The 16831-nt window shown below is 43.7% G+C and overlaps 1 protein-coding gene across 4 annotated transcripts in view; it reads left to right on the forward strand.

Annotated features, from left to right (window-relative positions):
- The window catches only part of LOC311142969 (AF4/FMR2 family member 4-like), a 36185-nt gene that overhangs the window by 3275 nt on the left and 16079 nt on the right, over positions 1-16831 (forward strand). Inside the window, exons 1-3 of one of the 4 annotated variants that reach the window (XM_084178745.1) lie at positions 8898-9060; positions 12591-12717; positions 15694-16416. In XM_084178745.1, the coding sequence (XP_084034871.1) occupies positions 9044-9060; positions 12591-12717; positions 15694-16416 (867 nt within the window). In that variant the 5' untranslated portion in view covers positions 8898-9043. Of the gene's footprint in view, positions 1-8897; positions 9061-12590; positions 12718-15693; positions 16417-16831 lie in introns of those variants that run through there. The other 3 variants (XM_084178746.1, XM_084178748.1, XM_084178747.1) reach the window with 3 other exon arrangements.

Raw genomic sequence — 16831 nt, forward strand, 5'->3', positions numbered from 1 at the left:
GGTATGGTAGTAGGTGCCAGGTGTCAAGATCTGCAACGCTGCTGGGTTTTTCACACTCAACAGTTTCCCATGTGCATCAAGAATGGTCCACCATCCAAAGGACATCCAGCCAGCTTGACACAACTGTGGGAAGCATTGGAGTCAACATGGGCCAGCATCCCTGTGGAACGCTTTCGACACCTTGTAGAGTCCATGCCCCGACGAATTGAGGCTGTTCTGAGGGAAAAGGGGGGTGCGCAACTCAATATTAGGAAGTTGTTTTCTACACTGTATTTTACTAACAATCTAGCCTTGTCAGTTGGTTTTATGCTGCATACTGTAGGCTAGTCATAGGATATTGTTTGAGGCCCTTAAATCACCAATGTATGCTCCTCTAATTCTCTCTCCCTCCCCTCCTGGAGGACCTGAGCCCTAGGATCAATCAATCAAATGTATTTATAAAGCCCTTTTTACATCAGCAGATGTCACAAAGTGCTATACAGAAACCCAGCCTAAAACCCCAAACAGCAAGCAATGCAGATGTAGAAGCACAGTGGCTAGGAAAAACTCCATAGAAAGGCAGGAACCTAGAGAGGAACCAGGCTCTGAGGGGTGGCCAGTCCTCTTCTGGCTGTGCCGGGTGGAGATTATAAAAGTACATGGCCATTTAAGGCCAGATTGTTCTTCAAGATGTTCAAACGTTCATAGATGACCAGCAGGGTCAAATAATAATCACAGTGGTTGTAGAGGGTGCAACAGGTCAGTACCTCAGGAGTAAATGTCAGTTGGCTTTTCATAGCCAAGCATTCAGAGGTCGAGACAGCAGGTGTGGTAGAGGGAAAGTCGAAAACAGCAGGTCCGGGACAAGGTAGCACGTCAAGTGAACAGGTCAGGGTTCCCTAGCCGCATGGCAGAACAGTTTAAGCTGGAGCAGCAACACAACCAGGTGGACTGGGGACAGCCTGGAGTCATCAGGCCAGGTAGTTCTGAGGCATGATCCTAGGGCTCAGGTCCTCCGGGAAGGGAGGGAGAGAGAGAGAGAATTAGAGGGAGCATACTTAAATTCACACAGGACACAAGATAAGACAGGAGAATTACACCAGATATAACAGACTGACCCTAGCCCCCCAGCACACATACTATTGCAGCATAGATACTGGAGACTGACACAGGGGTGGGTCAGGGGACACTAATAAGCCATCAGCTGCTTCATCAGGGCTGTTGGGTCACAGCATAACATATGCTGCTCATTGCTTCATGAGCTCACCAGCCCATGTTGCAGCATTTGTTCCTTTGGACTCTGGATACAATAACGTTTTATGACAGCATATCATGCAGGCTATTTTATTGAACACAGCCTACTACAACGTAGGCCTACATCATAAAGCCTAGGCCTACAACTTTATGTTAAAATGTGACACTGCGAACATTGTATTTATTGTGTCGCTAAATAAAAAACTATCTTTTTATAGGCTGTTTGTGCAGACAGAGGAGTGAAAGTGCCTGTTTTAATGATGTCTATGGTATAGAGGTACAGTGCTAGGCTGGGTTAGCCTTAGTTATGTTTCTATTTGTACTCCAAGTTGAACAGATAGCCTATGCAAGTGTTCCAAATATAGCCTATTCATGTTTGGAGAGGAAGTATGTCTGTTGGGAAAGGGAAACAGCCTACTGAATAATACAGGAATTTCCGTGTCTCTTGCTAGATGAGGCTGGTTTGAGCTGTCCTTGTTATTTTACTAAACTATCAGAGGTGGGTTTTGTTAAAGGGCAACTTTGAACATTTGTGTTATTATGAAGTATTTGGTGATGTCCTACACAGTTTTAGTGTAATTGTATTATTTCATGTCTATTGACTGATTAGCGATGAGCAAAATCGGAAATTACTTCTCCGTGATGTTTTCAAGTAGGATCCCTGAGATGACTAATAAAATGAATTATGGCCAGTCATTTTCAGCTATCTATATAACTAGTCTAGTTTTCTGCTCATATTGGAACTCCCTGCTATATGTTGCTCTGGTTGTCTTTGTCTAATAACATCTGCAAATATTTTTAATAGACGTTCAAAAACCTATAGTCAGCTTACTCCAATATTTGTCTGCTGTTCAAAGCTCAAACTCTGATTCTATTTTGCAAAACCATTCCCATCACGCAGCTCCGGCAGCCATGGCAACCTTTCCAAATAGCCTATATTTTCATAGTGAATTACTTGTAAACTTCATGCTTTTTTTCCCAATAGGCCTACAGTGTTGTTGGATGGTTGCTTGGAGGACAGTCGCTAAGGCTGTATTTGTCAGTTATTTTTGAAAACACTATTTCAGATGCAACAGGGTTAGCTTCTTAGCTAGCTAGCATTGCTAATGTTAGCATGTAATTAAAATGTATTGGTCGCATACTCATATTTAGCAGATGTTATTGCGGATGTAGCGAAGTGCAGTAATATCTAACAATAAACAACAATACACACAAATCAAAACTAAAATAATGGAATTAAGAAATATTAGGATGAGCAATGTCGGAGTCCAGAGTGTGTGTGTATATACACTGCTCAAAAAAATAAAGGGAACACTTAAACAACACAATGTAACTCCAAGTCAATCACACTTCTGTGAAATCAAACTGTCCACTTAGGAAGCAACACTGATTGACAATAAATGTCACATGCTGTTGTGCAAATGGAATAGACAACAGGTGGAAATTATAGGCAATTAGCAAGACACCCCCAATAAAGGACTGGTTTTGCAGGTGGTGACCACAGACCACTTCTCAGTTCCTATGCTTCCTGGCTGATGTTTTGGTCACTTTTGAATGCTGGCGGTGCTTTCACTCTAGTGGTAGCATGAGACGGAGTCTACAACCCACACAAGTGGCTCAGGTAGTGCAGCTCATCCAGGATGGCACATAAATGCGAGCTGTGGCAAGAAGGTTTGCTGTGTCTGTCAGCGTAGTGTCCAGAGCATGGAGGCGCTACCAGGAGACAGGCCAGTACATCAGGAGACGTGGAGGAGGCCGTAGGAGGGCAACAACCCAGCAGCAGGACCGCTACCTCCGCCTTTGTGCAAGGAGGAGCAGGAGTAGCACTACCAGAGCCCTGCAAAATGACCTCCAGCAGGCCACAAATGTGCATGTGTCTGCTCAAACGGTCAGAAACAGACTCCATGAGGGTGGTATGAGGGCCCGACGTCCACAGGTGGGGGTTGTGCTTACAGCCCAACACCGTGCAGGACGTTTGGCATTTGCCAGAGAACACCAAGATTGGCAAATTCGCCACTGGCGCCCTGTGTTCTTCACAGATGAAAGCAGGTTCACACTGAGCACATGTGACAGACGTGACAGAGTCTGGAGATGCCGTGGAGAACGTTCTGCTGCCTGCAACATCCTCCAGCATGACCGGTTTGGCGGTGGGTCAGTCATGGTGTGGGGTGGCATTTCTTTGGGGGGCCGCATAGCCCTCCATGTGCTCGCCAGAGGTAGCCTGACTGCCATTAGGTACCGAGATGAGATCCTCAGACCCCTTGTGAGACCATATGCTGGTGCGGTTGGCCCTGGGTTCCTCCTAATGCAAGACAATGCTAGACCTCATGTGGCTGGAGTGTGTCAGCAGTTCCTGCAAGAGGAAGGCATTGATGCTATGGACTGGCCCGCCCATTCCCCAGACCTGAATCCAATTGAGCACATCTGGGACATCATGTCTGGCTCCATCCACCAACGCCACGTTGCACCACAGACTGTCCAGGAGTTGGCGGATGCTTTAGTCCAGGTCTGGGAGGAGATCCCTCAGGAGACCATCCGCCACCTCATCAGGAGCATACCCAGGCGTTGTAGGGAGGTCATACAGGCACGTGGAGGCCACACACACTACTGAGACTCATTTTGACTTGTTTTAAGGACATTACATCAAATTTGGATCAGCCTGTAGTGTGGTTTTCCACTTTAATTTTGAGGGTGACTCCAAATCCAGACCTCCATGGGTTGATACATTTAATTTCCATTGATCATTTTTGTGTGATTTTGTTGTCAGCACATTCAACTATGTAAAGAAAAAAGTATTTAATAAGATTATTTCATTCATTCAGATCTAGGATGTGTTATTTTAGTGTTCCCTTTATTTTTTTGAGCAGTGTGTGTGTGTATATATATATATATATATATATATATATATATATACACACAGTGGGGAGAACAAGTATTTGATACACTGCCGATTTTGCAGGTTTTCCTACTTACAAAGCATGTAGAGGTCTGTAATTTTTATCATAGGTACACTTCAACTGTGAGAGACAGAATCTAAAACAAAAATCCAGAAAATCACATTGTATGATTTTTAAGTAATTAATTTGCATTTTATTGCATGACATAAGTATTTGATCACCTACCAACCAGTAAGAATTCCGGCTCTCACAGACCTGTTAGTTTTTCTTTAAGAAGCCCTCCTGTTCTCCACTCATTACCTGTATTAACTGCACCTGTTTGAACTCGTTACCTGTATAAAAGACACCTGTCCACACACTCAATCAAACAGACTCCAACCTCTCCACAATGGCCAAGACCAGAGAGCTGTGTAAGGACATCAGGGATAAAATTGTAGACCTGCACAAGGCTGGGATGGGCTACAGGACAATAGGCAAGCAGCTTGGTGAGAAGGCAACAACTGTTGGCGCAATTATTAGAAAATGGAAGAAGTTCAAGATAACGGTCAATCACCCTCGGTCTGGGGCTCCATGCAAGATCTCACCTCGTGGGGCATCAATGATCATGAGGAAGGTGAGGGATCAGCCCAGAACTACACGGCAGGACCTGGTCAATGACCTGAAGAGAGCTGGGACCACAGTCTCAAAGAAAACCATTAGTAACACACTACGCCGTCATGGATTAAAATCCTGCAGCGCACGCAAGGTCCCCCTGCTCAAGCCAGCGCATGTCCAGGCCCGTCTGAAGTTTGCCAATGACCATCTGGATGATCCAGAGGATGAATGGGAGAAGGTCATGTGGTCTGATGAGACAAAAATAGAGCTTTTTGGTCTAAACTCCACTCGCCGTGTTTGGAGGAAGAAGAAGGATGAGTACAACCCCAAGAACACCATCCCAACCGTGAAGCATGGAGGTGGAAACATCATTCTTTGGGGATGCTTTTCTGCAAAGGGGACAGGACGACTGCACCGTATTGAGGGGAGGATGGATGGGGCCATGTATCGCGAGATCTTGGCCAACAACCTCCTTCCCTCAGTAAGAGCATTGAAGATGGGTCGTGGCTGGGTCTTCCAGCATGACAACGACCCGAAACACACAGCCAGGGCAACTAAGGAGTGGCTCCGTAAGAAGCATCTCAAGGTCCTGGAGTGGCCTAGCCAGTCTCCAGACCTGAACCCAATAGAACATCTTTGGAGGGAGCTGAAAGTCCGTATTGCCCAGAGACAGCCCCGAAACCTGAAGGATCTGGAGAAGGTCTGTATGGAGGAGTGGGCCAAAATCCCTGCTGCAGTGTGTGCAAACCTGGTCAAGACCTACAGGAAACGTATGATCTCTGTAATTGCAAACAAAGGTTTCTGTACCAAATATTAAGTTCTGCTTTTCTGATGTATCAAATACTTATGTCATGCAATAAAATGCAAATGAATTACTTAAAAATCATACAATGTGATTTTCTGGATTTTTGTTTTAGATTCCGTCTCTCACAGTTGAAGTGTACCTATGATAAAAATTGCGTAGGTGCTTCAATGCTCTTACTGAGGGAAGGAGGTTGTTGGCCAAGATCTCGCATCCCCAAAGAATGATGTTTCCACCTCCATGCTTCACGGTTGGGATGGTGTTCTTGGGGTTGTACTCATCCTTCTTCTTCCTCCAAACACGGCGAGTGGAGTTTAGACCAAAAAGCTATATTTTTGTCTCATCAGACCACATAGATATATCCGGCTTCAATCATGAGAAACTAGGATTCTGTAGTGATTTTCCTGTAAATGTCATAATAAATGTTGTGTTCTAACAGGCCTACATATTGTTTGAACTGTTGTTGAAGACCGTCAATAACATTAAACTTGGCTGTTATTGTCTCCAACACTATTTTAGATGTAGCAGTCGGTTTAGCTAGCATGCTAGTTTACCAGCATCGGAAACAGTAACTTATGGTTAGCATCGAATTTCAAATATTTTTTTTGTATAATACAGTTGATTGGTGAGAATTACACATTCCAGCATGATATTCATGCAAGCATTATAATATGATTACAACCCAAAAGTAATGTGAAATTCACTCGTAACTTAAATAAGCTTAGTCTTGGCTTGCTAGCCAGCTAAGCTAATTGCAGGTTAACTAGGCGGAGCATTGCATCATGGGAGATGAAATGCACCCTGGGAATTGTAGTATACTGGAGACTAAGGCAAAGCAGACGCTTTAGTAATAATATAATAATAATAATAATAATAATAATTTAAAAATGACAAACGAGGAATCGTGCAGTTATTAGAATGACTAACAAAAACGATGAAAACATCCAAATGTGTATCAAATCTTACAGTAGTGCATATATACTAAGAGCATAATAACTGATTATAAAGTGATGGAATTACCTTAATCATTCTGAATGAATGCCTTTCTTAGTTTGGTCATCCAATAACACGATAACGCATTGTTTGGTGTTATAAATTCTATAGGTGTAGTAGGTTGTACGTGTTGTTCTAAAGCTTATTTTTGAGAGAACTGGTACAGTAGTAGTGCAACTTAGCATTCATTAATACTAAAACAAATTGCCATGATGGGTTAATACTAATAAGTCTCAGCTAAATTAAGACTGCATTACTTACATAATCAACTTAAAACTAGGGTAGCCTTCATCAATATGTTAGTAAGAAAGAGCTTGGCAAGGGGTTATTTGAAGGGTTAAGAATGATCTTACTTCCCCTTTTACCATTTTGAAATGGGCCAGTCTTAATTTGTTTTCCATTAAATGTATAGGCCAATTGACCCGCCCAAACTGCTTTTGACTGTCCACTTTCATTTTTATATAATTAAAGCATCGAAAATAATATTTCTCAAGCTGTGTTAATGGATTTGCTCAAGTCATCAATGTCCACTTAGGCCTAGTGTTTCCATTTGGAGAGTGGCACACATCCTGCTGCTCACAGTTGAGTGGTATCCTCCGCTAACGGTTTTCCAGGAATGTCATTTTCAGGGTGCCTTGGCTTGACAATGAGCAGAACTGGGATCAGGCTAAAGTTGACTATGCTAGGTATCGGCTATAGACCCTTTTCCCAGTACACGACACACTGACGTCACGCACTTAACCCTAATTGCTCCTGTAAGTCGCTCTGGATAAGAGCGTCTGCTAAATGACTGAAATGTAAAAAGGAAAGCCATCGCCATCTGCGCCCATTCAACATAGCCTAGATTTATGTTTTTATTACTTCTAAATAAAATAACTTTTTGGGGTTCTCATATGCTTACAATTATGTTTTGATTCTTGGTTGAACAGTCGCTAAGATTATATTTGGTTGTGATCTTTGCAAAATAACTATTTTGGATGCAGCAGTTGTTAGCTAGAATGCTAACGCTCATTGATATAGGCTGTAGCAAAAGCTAGCCAAAGAGCCATTTTACTAGTTGAAGTTAAGTGTTTTTTAAGTATAATGCGGTTGATTTACGATGATGACACAAACATTATATTAAGCAGGACATTCATAACAGCCTTAAAATCCAATTATAATCCAAAAGCAGTGTGAAATGCACTCATAAGCAGAAGCTTTTTGATATTCGAACTCCCCCTTGTTCTGCCACCAACATGCGCTTCGCCCTCGTGCGGCAATGTTTGTAAACACAGAAAGGGGTCTATTGGCCTAAACTCTCATTGCATTCAATTAGCCTACTGGTCATTGACAATTCTTTAAAAAAAAATCTGATTTGGTAGATCTACTTATTGGTTAGGGGCTTTGAATTAGGCTAGGTTTTGGTTTCTTCCACTTCCATTCAAGTAGGCCTAGTTATCACACTTCTGGGTATTAGGCCTATGTCATCATATTGCTGATAAAAATGTATGTCTGGGAAATGCCTGTAGTGTGTTTTGTGCAGGGCTTCCCCTGTTCCCCGTCTACTAGTAGAAAATGGGCACTCTTCCTTTAAAGAAATTGCTGCTAGTTTACCCAGTGCTCCAGGGCATAGTGGGGGAGGGAGTTTGTTTATGGGAAGACATGCTTTTGCATCCTCAGTCATGACATCACAAAGAGGAGAGGCTCAATGGCATAACATAACATATCCTTTTATGGAACTAGATGGAATGTTCCATTCCGGAAGAGGTTGCTATTCTCTTAACTGTTGACACTTTCCTTATTTTTCCTCCTAAAGTGTAGGCTAAGTTATTCACCTAGGTGATTGTTCCACTATTTTAGGCCCAGGCGTATGTTTTTCTCCTGTCTATTCATCTTCCTTTGATTGTCTTTTTACTCCATTGATCTTGTTTAGAGTAGATTAATTAGTTTAGAGAAGGGCTGTGTTGTTTTTTTCGGGTCTGCTGCTGGATTTGTGATGTAAAGGCACACTTGGTGATCTTGCCCTAGCACAGTGATAGGCATTCCATCTTGTTTGAAGTATTATCTTTGAAAGTTATTTCCTTAATTAACACTGTTACAAAGACCCTTAACCTCTTGTCAGTACTATTTTGCCTTGCTGCATTACAACTCGTTTGTCCCAATTATATATATATATAAAACGCCTACAAGAGTGTATGACACATTGTGCACTCATGCAGGCAACCCCCATCACACACACACACACACACACACACACACACACACACAAAGAGCCTCCTCTCAACTTCACCTATTGTCCCCTGCCTTTAGCACACCCGCTGTTCGGCAGGATGGTATCTCCCGTGAACTAGCAGTAACCTCCCCCTCCCTGAGTCAGATTTATCTCTTCTCCAAGGAAATACTGTAGATCAGGAAACCCAGTTTTGAAAACGTCTGTCATCATTAAAGGAGTACTAGTAGAGAGCAGACTGGCAGAGCATGACAACACTTCTGAATCCACTGGAGTTTCACTGAATCCCTTTCCAATGTTTCAGTGTTTTGCGCCATGGTGCCTCTGTCAGGGTAAGCAACACAACTAGTTGGTTTCTTTTGTTGGTGTTCCGGCTACATTTCCTGTAAAGGTCGTTAGCCTAGCTGTTGTGCTAGTCAGACTGTCACCAAACTTCATTATCAAATTGGGATAATTGGCGTTATGAAGGGTGGAATTGTCAGTTTCTCAAAGGAGCATGGCCCTAAACTCATGGTGTTCAGACACCTGTTAGTCTGTTTGTCATATAGAAGTGAGTTCAGGAAGCCTTATTAGCAGTACAGTAGGTCTTATCAAATTGTATTTGTCACATGCGCCGAATACAACAGGTGTAGACCTTACAGTGAAATGCTTACTTACCAGCCCTTAACCAACAATGCAGTTTTAAGAAAGAATACAACAAAAAAAAACTTGTGTAATTGGCCATTTATTTTTGTGAAAAATGTATTTTTCCATTGTTGTTTTTATGGGTAGCCTAACTGCCGCTGGTTTTGGTAGCCTTACCATCAATCTATTCCTTTCTACTAATTTGTTTGGTAGCACAGCTTTAGTCTTTTTTTTATCAGTGCTAAAATATGAGTAAAAGGAACCTTTTCGAGGTAACACATTCGGGCAGGTATAGTCTTGTTTCATAGTTGTTGTTTGGTAGCTTTGTCTTCAGCATTAGTAGTTTATACTGAACAAAAATATAAACGCAACATGCAACAATTTCAAAGATTTGGGAACTGGAACACGCTGTCGTACACATCGATCCAGAGCATCCCAAACATGCTCAATGGGTGACATGTCTGGTGAGTATGCAGGCCATGGAAGAACTGGGACATTTTCAGCTTCCAGGAATTGTGTACAGAACCTTGTGACATGGGCCCGCGCCATGAGGTGATGGCGGCGAATGAATGGCACGACAATGGGCCTCAGGATCTCGTCACGGTATCTCTGTGCATTCAAATTGCCATCGCTAAAATGCAATAGTGTTCGTTGTCCCTAGCTTATGCCTGCCCATACCATAACCCCACCGCCACCATGGGGCACTCTGTTCACAACGTTGATATCAGCAAACCGCTCGCCCACACGACGCCATACACGTGATCTGCGGTTGTGAGGCCGGTTGGACGTACTGCCAAATTCTCTAAAACGACATTGAAGAAAGGAACATTACATTCTCTGGCAACAGCTCTGATGGACATTCCTGCAGTCAGCATGCCAATTGCATGCTCCCTCAAGACATGAGACATCTGTGGCATTGTATTGTGTGACAAAACGGCACATTTTAAAGTGGCCTTTTATTGTCCCCAGCACAAGGTGCACCTGTGTAATGATCATGCTGTTTAATCAGCTTCTTGATATGCAACAACTGTCAGGTGGCTGGATTATCTTGGCAAAGGAGAAATGCTCACTAACAGGGATGTAAACAAATTTGTGGCCAAAATTTGAGAGAAAAAAGCTTTTTGTGCATATGGAAAATGTATGGGATCTTTTTATTTCAGCTCATGAAACATGGGACCAACACTTTACATGTTGCGTTTATATTTTGGTTCAGTATAGATCAGAGCCAGCTGGTCCACATATTGCTACATTGCATTGTTCACAGCATAGGCCCAGTTTCAATTTAAAGGAAAAATCCACTCAAACTATATTTAGGTATTTTTTTATATTAGTCCCAAAATGTTTAGCATGTGAAGCAAGATTATGGACTTTCAAGAAGCAAAGTGTCACTTGCTACATCATCATGATGATGCGTTTTGTGTCATATGATGCGTTTTGCATTATCATGATAATGTGGCAAGTGACACTTTGCTTCTTGAAAGTCCCAATATCTTGAAAACTTGACTGCTGACATGCAAAACATAAGTCAAAGTTAAGTGCAAGGCCTAATTCTAGGTTCCCATATTTTAATGGCTTGGTAGTAGTTACTTACTGTTTACACTTATGTATGTATGCACAGGTGCCATTGAAACCCATAATAAGGTTGTTGTTGATGCTCTCCAGATAATTTTCTCGAAGCCCCAACTTGCCTCATAATATACAGCAGGTAATTTAAATGGGATGAATAGTGGGGGAAGCTTTTACAGAGGGCCAGGACATTTATATATCTGATCAGTCAGCTTTGTCAAATTAAGCAACAGCCCATTCACACATTTACACAAGGCCCATCCCTAACGGAGTCGTATGCATCTACAAATATTAAGGACAGCCCTCCCTCATAATTTTCTGAATCCTTTTAGCTAGGCAAGGCCTACTCCTTATCTGAAGGTCTTTGGTAGGTTTTTATTTACCTACATTTTCCCAATCTCCTGTTCCTCATTATTCAGACCGTACGCTAAAATGCCACGTGATGGGGTTGAATGTGTTGCTGAGACTGAGTGGTATAAATTGAGTTTTAATGGTGGCCATTATAAAAAAACAAAATTTAATGACTATCATACCAGTTATGACTTTTGTCACTTCCTGTTCTTTACCTGTATGGTTAATGGAAGGTATACAACCATCTGCTTTCGTTGATGACTCAACCCTGTAGCTTATAGTGTATTGAGCAGTCAGGGAATTGCCATAGGCCTTATGTAGCTTAGTCTAACCAGGAAACAGTTAAACAGCACACGTGCAGTGCCTTGTGTTTTGAGGGGAGGTGAGGGACAGGGTAATCTTACTCTGTCAACACTCCTTAAAGCATTGTTCTACTCTTCACAGCAACAGAGAGGCTAGGGTAGGCCTGCATATGTCAAAGTGTGGACATATTTTTGAGAAACTACCAACTAACTTTTAACTTCATGGAGATCTCTGTTAATTGAACCCACTTTTCAGGTGATGCCTGCCTGACCCTCTAATCTCTCGTGGAAATATTTTTTTTAAACCACAAAAATAGAACTCACGATTAGAATGTGTACACGTTTTCCCTGGGATGTCACCAGATGCTTGCAGTGATGATTTACAAGCCGTTAGTAGAAATGATGTTGATGGTCCTGTTGGCAGATTGCGTTTTGGCCACATACATTGTACGTTACATTTGAGTAATTTAGCAGACACTCTTATCCAAAGCAATTAGGGTTAAGTGCCTTGCTCAAGGGCACACCAGCAGATTTTTCACCTAGTCGGCTCGGTGATTCGAAAAACGACAACCAACATGAAATTATGATTTATGGTCAATATTTTTATTGGCTTGATATATTTGAGGGTGGGATATGTACTGTAGAAAATGGAAGTGGGTAGTTAGGAAGCAATGTACGCAGCAGGCCTACCTAGTACTAGATAGCCTAGCTGTTAAAATGCTAATTTCATTCATTCCATTGACTTAACTGTGTTATCTCTGTCCCACAGTTGTTCCAACATACAAATCAGTAGCTTTTTGATCACCATGAATCATTGTAATAACTCTTTAGACTTGTGGGTGTGTAGATGTTCTAGTCCCCCTTTTAAGCCATTGAAACATGCCCTTCCCCTAAGTTGTTGTATCAGTTTTTCTTTGTGTACTCTGCAGTATCACTTGGTGTTTTTTCATGTAGACAGAAGTATTTGGAAGCTGCCATTTTCTCTTCTCCACGCTTAGTGACTGTGTCTCTGTTGTTAGCAACATGAACCGTGAGGACCGGAATGTGCTCCGTATGAAAGAAAGAGAAAGGAGAAATCAAGAAATCCAGCAGGGAGGAGAGGCCTTTCCAGCTCACTCCCCTCTCTTTCCTGAACCTTATAAAGTTGTAAGTTTATTTTGTTATTCATTTTGTTTTGCTTCTGTCATTTAGTTAACTCTTGGAGTTCAGACTTTTGTTACTCCTATAGCCTAAGTATTCCCATTATTCTATGATTGATTTGTAGGATTCATTGATTGATAAATCTTTTTAAACCAGAGAACTGCCTACTTGTTTTTATATCCGAACAGTGGCAGGGAGAGTTTGAGGTAAGTGTATTGTTTGGGGGAACTGCATCAGCTGCAGATAATGTGGGCCCAGGGCTGTTGCTGGCTGCTCAGGGGGAATGTAAGGCCCTGCCCTCGCTGGCTGAGGTGCCCTGCCCTCGCTGGCTGAGGTGTCCTGCCCTCGCTGGCTGAGGTGTCCTGCCCTCGCTGGCTGAGGTGTCCTGCCCTCGCTGGCTGAGATGTCCTGCCCTCGCTGGCTGAGGTGCCCTGCCCTCGCTGGCTGAGGTGCCCTGCCCTCGCTGGCTGAGGTGTCCTGCCCTCGCTGGCTGAGGTGTCCTGCCCTCGCTGGCTGAGGTGTCCTGCCCTCGCTGGCTGAGGTGTCCTGCCCTCGCTGGCTGAGGTGTCCTGCCCTCGCTGGCTGAGGTGTCCTGCCCTCGCTGGCTGAGGTGTCCTGCCCTCGCTGGCTGAGGTGTCCTGCCCTCGCTGGCTGAGGTGTCCTGCCCTCGCTGGCTGAGGTGTCCTGGCTGAGATCCTTTAGCTTGTATTTCCTTCCTTACTCCTCCTCACAGAAGAGCCTGAGGTAAGTGCATAACCCCTAGTCCCTTTTGTCCCATCAAATTGCTAGATCATCGTGGGCAGTAAACAGTCCACATGTAAAGGGGACCTGCATACTGATATCTGTAGGATACCTGTATGGCACAGTGGCCTATCATATAGCGGTTGAGTAGTAGACCTAACCGTTATTGATGTTGATGCTTACTAGGCCCCTGTAGTCAACTAAACCAGTGGTTCCCAACCTTTTTCAGTTACTGTACCACCAACTGATTTTTGCTCTGTACAGAGTACCCCTGAAGTACATGTGCATTTTTACCAGTAAGCCTATGGTCTCATGAGTCTTCTCAAGTACCCCCAGGGGTCATAGTACCCCTGGTTGGGAACCACTGAACTAAACAACAGTAAACAGTTGGTTTAGGGATGCACATTCACCATGAGCACTGATGTGGGCCAGCGCTCCCACCCCGCCAACTCAATTATAAAGATTTCAGCCCCTGGCTGAGTCTAATCTTTGTCACTAACCAGATTTAAACTGAGTTAAGTGGCTCCTCACTTAGCTAGAGGACCCATCAAGGATGGCTTGGAATGCGTCATGACAGGTAGCGAATGGAAAGGGGTGACAGGTGAGTGCTACCTGGAAAGCCAAGTTGTCTTTTGTCCCCACATAGTGAAAGGTAAGCAGGTGGCTTTGCCGATGAAGGCTCTCCCACCGCCATCCATTGACAACCATGGCAGCCATGTTGTGTTCAGCAGCTCTCAGAGCCCTGAGTTCACTGTTTACCCATGCAGTTGTTTACCCATGCCGTTACAAAATGAGGCATGTAATGTAGAAATGGGAAACATCAACTGGCTAACTAAAACTCCAACTTCTCACCTGGGCAGTAGAATGATGCTTTGTGATATTTTCTAGAGAGTTACGTGACATCATTCGTGACCAGTAGTATTCATGGTCCAGTAAAATTAGTTTACTTTGTCCTCCTGTAAATTCCATGGCTGTTACTTTAAAGATCCATTAACAAAGCTGCCACTGAAGTTTTACAATTATAGAAGCGTGGTAACATTTTTACACTGGTTGCTCAGATGCAGCTCAGCTTTCCCCAGTCAGAAAGAAAAATGCTGATCTTAAATGTCTTTGTAGAATAATGACTCCACTTCAGATGTATTTGTCTAGGCCTGTTGCTTTTCCCTTCAAAGTATATTACTCTCTGATGATATAATTTTTTGAAGTGATCTCCTGAGAACATTGTAAATGTAGTTTTAAAACTGGTGCATGAATTGTAAAAGATAGGGTTAGACATTACCTTTTTGCGCTCTTGTTTACTACCGAGAGCCCTTCCACCAAAGTGTGGGCCTTGCATGGTGGCACACTTAAGCATTGTACACAAGCAACATATTGCAAGGCAACCCCAATCACTAGTGTGAATGGGCAATGATGGATTTTTAGTCATTTAGCAGATGCTCTTATCCAGAGCGACTTACATGAGCAATCATGGTTAAGTGCCTTGCTTAAGGGCACATCGACAGATTTGTCGGCTCAGGGATTAGAACCAGCGACCTTTCGGTTGCTGGCACAACGCTCTTACCCACTAAGCTACCTGCCGGCCAGCTCATTTTTCTTTCCTTTCCTCACAAGTGCTGTGCTGTGTCTGTCCATCCAGGTCAGACAAGCTTCGTGTAGCACGTGTTCTTACATCTCCTGCTACAGATGTTGGCTTGTGTTTCTCACCCCACAGCTTGTATGTGTCAGAAAGAATCGGTTTGGGGCCCCCATGTGAAATTGGATAGGCTCCACACTCTGTGGTTTACCTCTTGTCATCTGTAGCGGGAGTGATTGATTAACCTCTAGTGGAGCCATGGAAGGGCCTTATCTCTCTATGCAGATGGTCCCCAATGGTCGTGAGGCGACTGAATAAGCCAATCATCTCTTGTGTGATTAGTTGATAGGGCCCTCCTCTCTTCAATATTGTTTAAACTTTAAGCTTTTATAGGGCAAATAATATAATTTTCCCAAATGATTTTTTTGTGAATGTTTTTAGTTATAAGAAACATTGAAGGCTCTTTTGCCTCAAAGAAAAAGGGTTATTCGTAATTCAGATGTTTTTTTCGCCACAATAAATTTAAAGTTTGGGTAGCATATTTCATTCATGTATTAGACTAAAGGCAATTCATTCGAGGCCTTAACTGCTGTCCTGAAGGTGACCCTCTGTTTCTCTCTCTCGCTCTCTCTCTTTCTGTTTTTGTCTTTCTGTTTTTGTTTGTGCAGTCCAGCAAAGAAGATAAACTGTCCAGTCGTATCCAGAGTATGCTTGGAAACTACGACGAGATGAAGGAACCTATCGGAGACACAATTCCAAAACTCGGTGGCAAACCCTCAGGCTCATCCTCCTCCGAGGAGAAGTCCGGCCAGTCTCTGTTTGGGGAGCAGCGTGGCGGTGGCCAGAGTAGTAAATGGACTCCAGTAGGGCCAGCAGCCAGCACCTCGTCCTCCCAGTCCTCCAAGAGATCCAGCCTCCAGGGCAGCCACAGCGGTAGCAGGAGTAGCCAACGACACGAGCGGGAACACAAGAAGTCCAGCAAGCATGGCTCAGAACACTCCAAGTCCCACACGTCCAGCCCAGCCAAGGGCTCCCTGAGCTCCAGTCACTCCCGTTCACTGGGCGCTGAGCACCACGGCAAAGAGCGCTACCGCTCCAAGTCCCCACGCGAGCGCGAGGCCAACTGGGACTCCCCGTCGCGTGTGCACACGTCCTTCCCCAGCGCCCCGCACTCCAGCCAGGCCTTCCCCCCTTCGCTTATGTCCAAGCCCAGCTCCATGCTACAGAAGCCTACAGCCTACGTGCGTCCCATGGATGGCCAGGAGACGGTGGAGCCCAAGACCTCGTCAGAGATGTACAGCGGCCAGTCCCACAGCAGCACCATGGGGGAGATGAAGTCCAACGGCAAGGCCTCGCTCTCCAAGCTCAAGATCCCCTCGCAGCCTGTTGAGGTAAAACCACAGAACTAGAATGAGTAGAACATTCTAGAGCAGGGGTGTCAAACTCATTTTAGCTCAGGGGCCACATGGAGGAAAATCTATTCCCAAGTGGGCCGGACCGGAAAAATCATGGTATATATAACTTAAAAACAACAACTTCAGATTGTTTTCTTTGTTTTAATACGATCAACATACAACATAAAGCTGGAGCCTGAGGACAGTGTGTCCAAAATAGTACAAGCACAACATCCCTATTAATAATAAAACACGTCAAGTTTATTTGAAAATTCTAAAGAAAAAGAACACACAAACACACAATGCCTCAGTGATTAACAGAACTGTTTCACAGATCACAGAACTATATCAGGGTGTCATTTCTCAGGCAGAAATGTAGATAAAAATAATGAAATCCTGTTCCCCAAACAAG

Source organism: Coregonus lavaretus, assembly GCF_964263955.1.
Source record: "Coregonus lavaretus genome assembly, chromosome: 15".
In the NCBI taxonomy this organism is placed as follows: Eukaryota; Metazoa; Chordata; class Actinopteri; order Salmoniformes; family Salmonidae; genus Coregonus; species Coregonus lavaretus.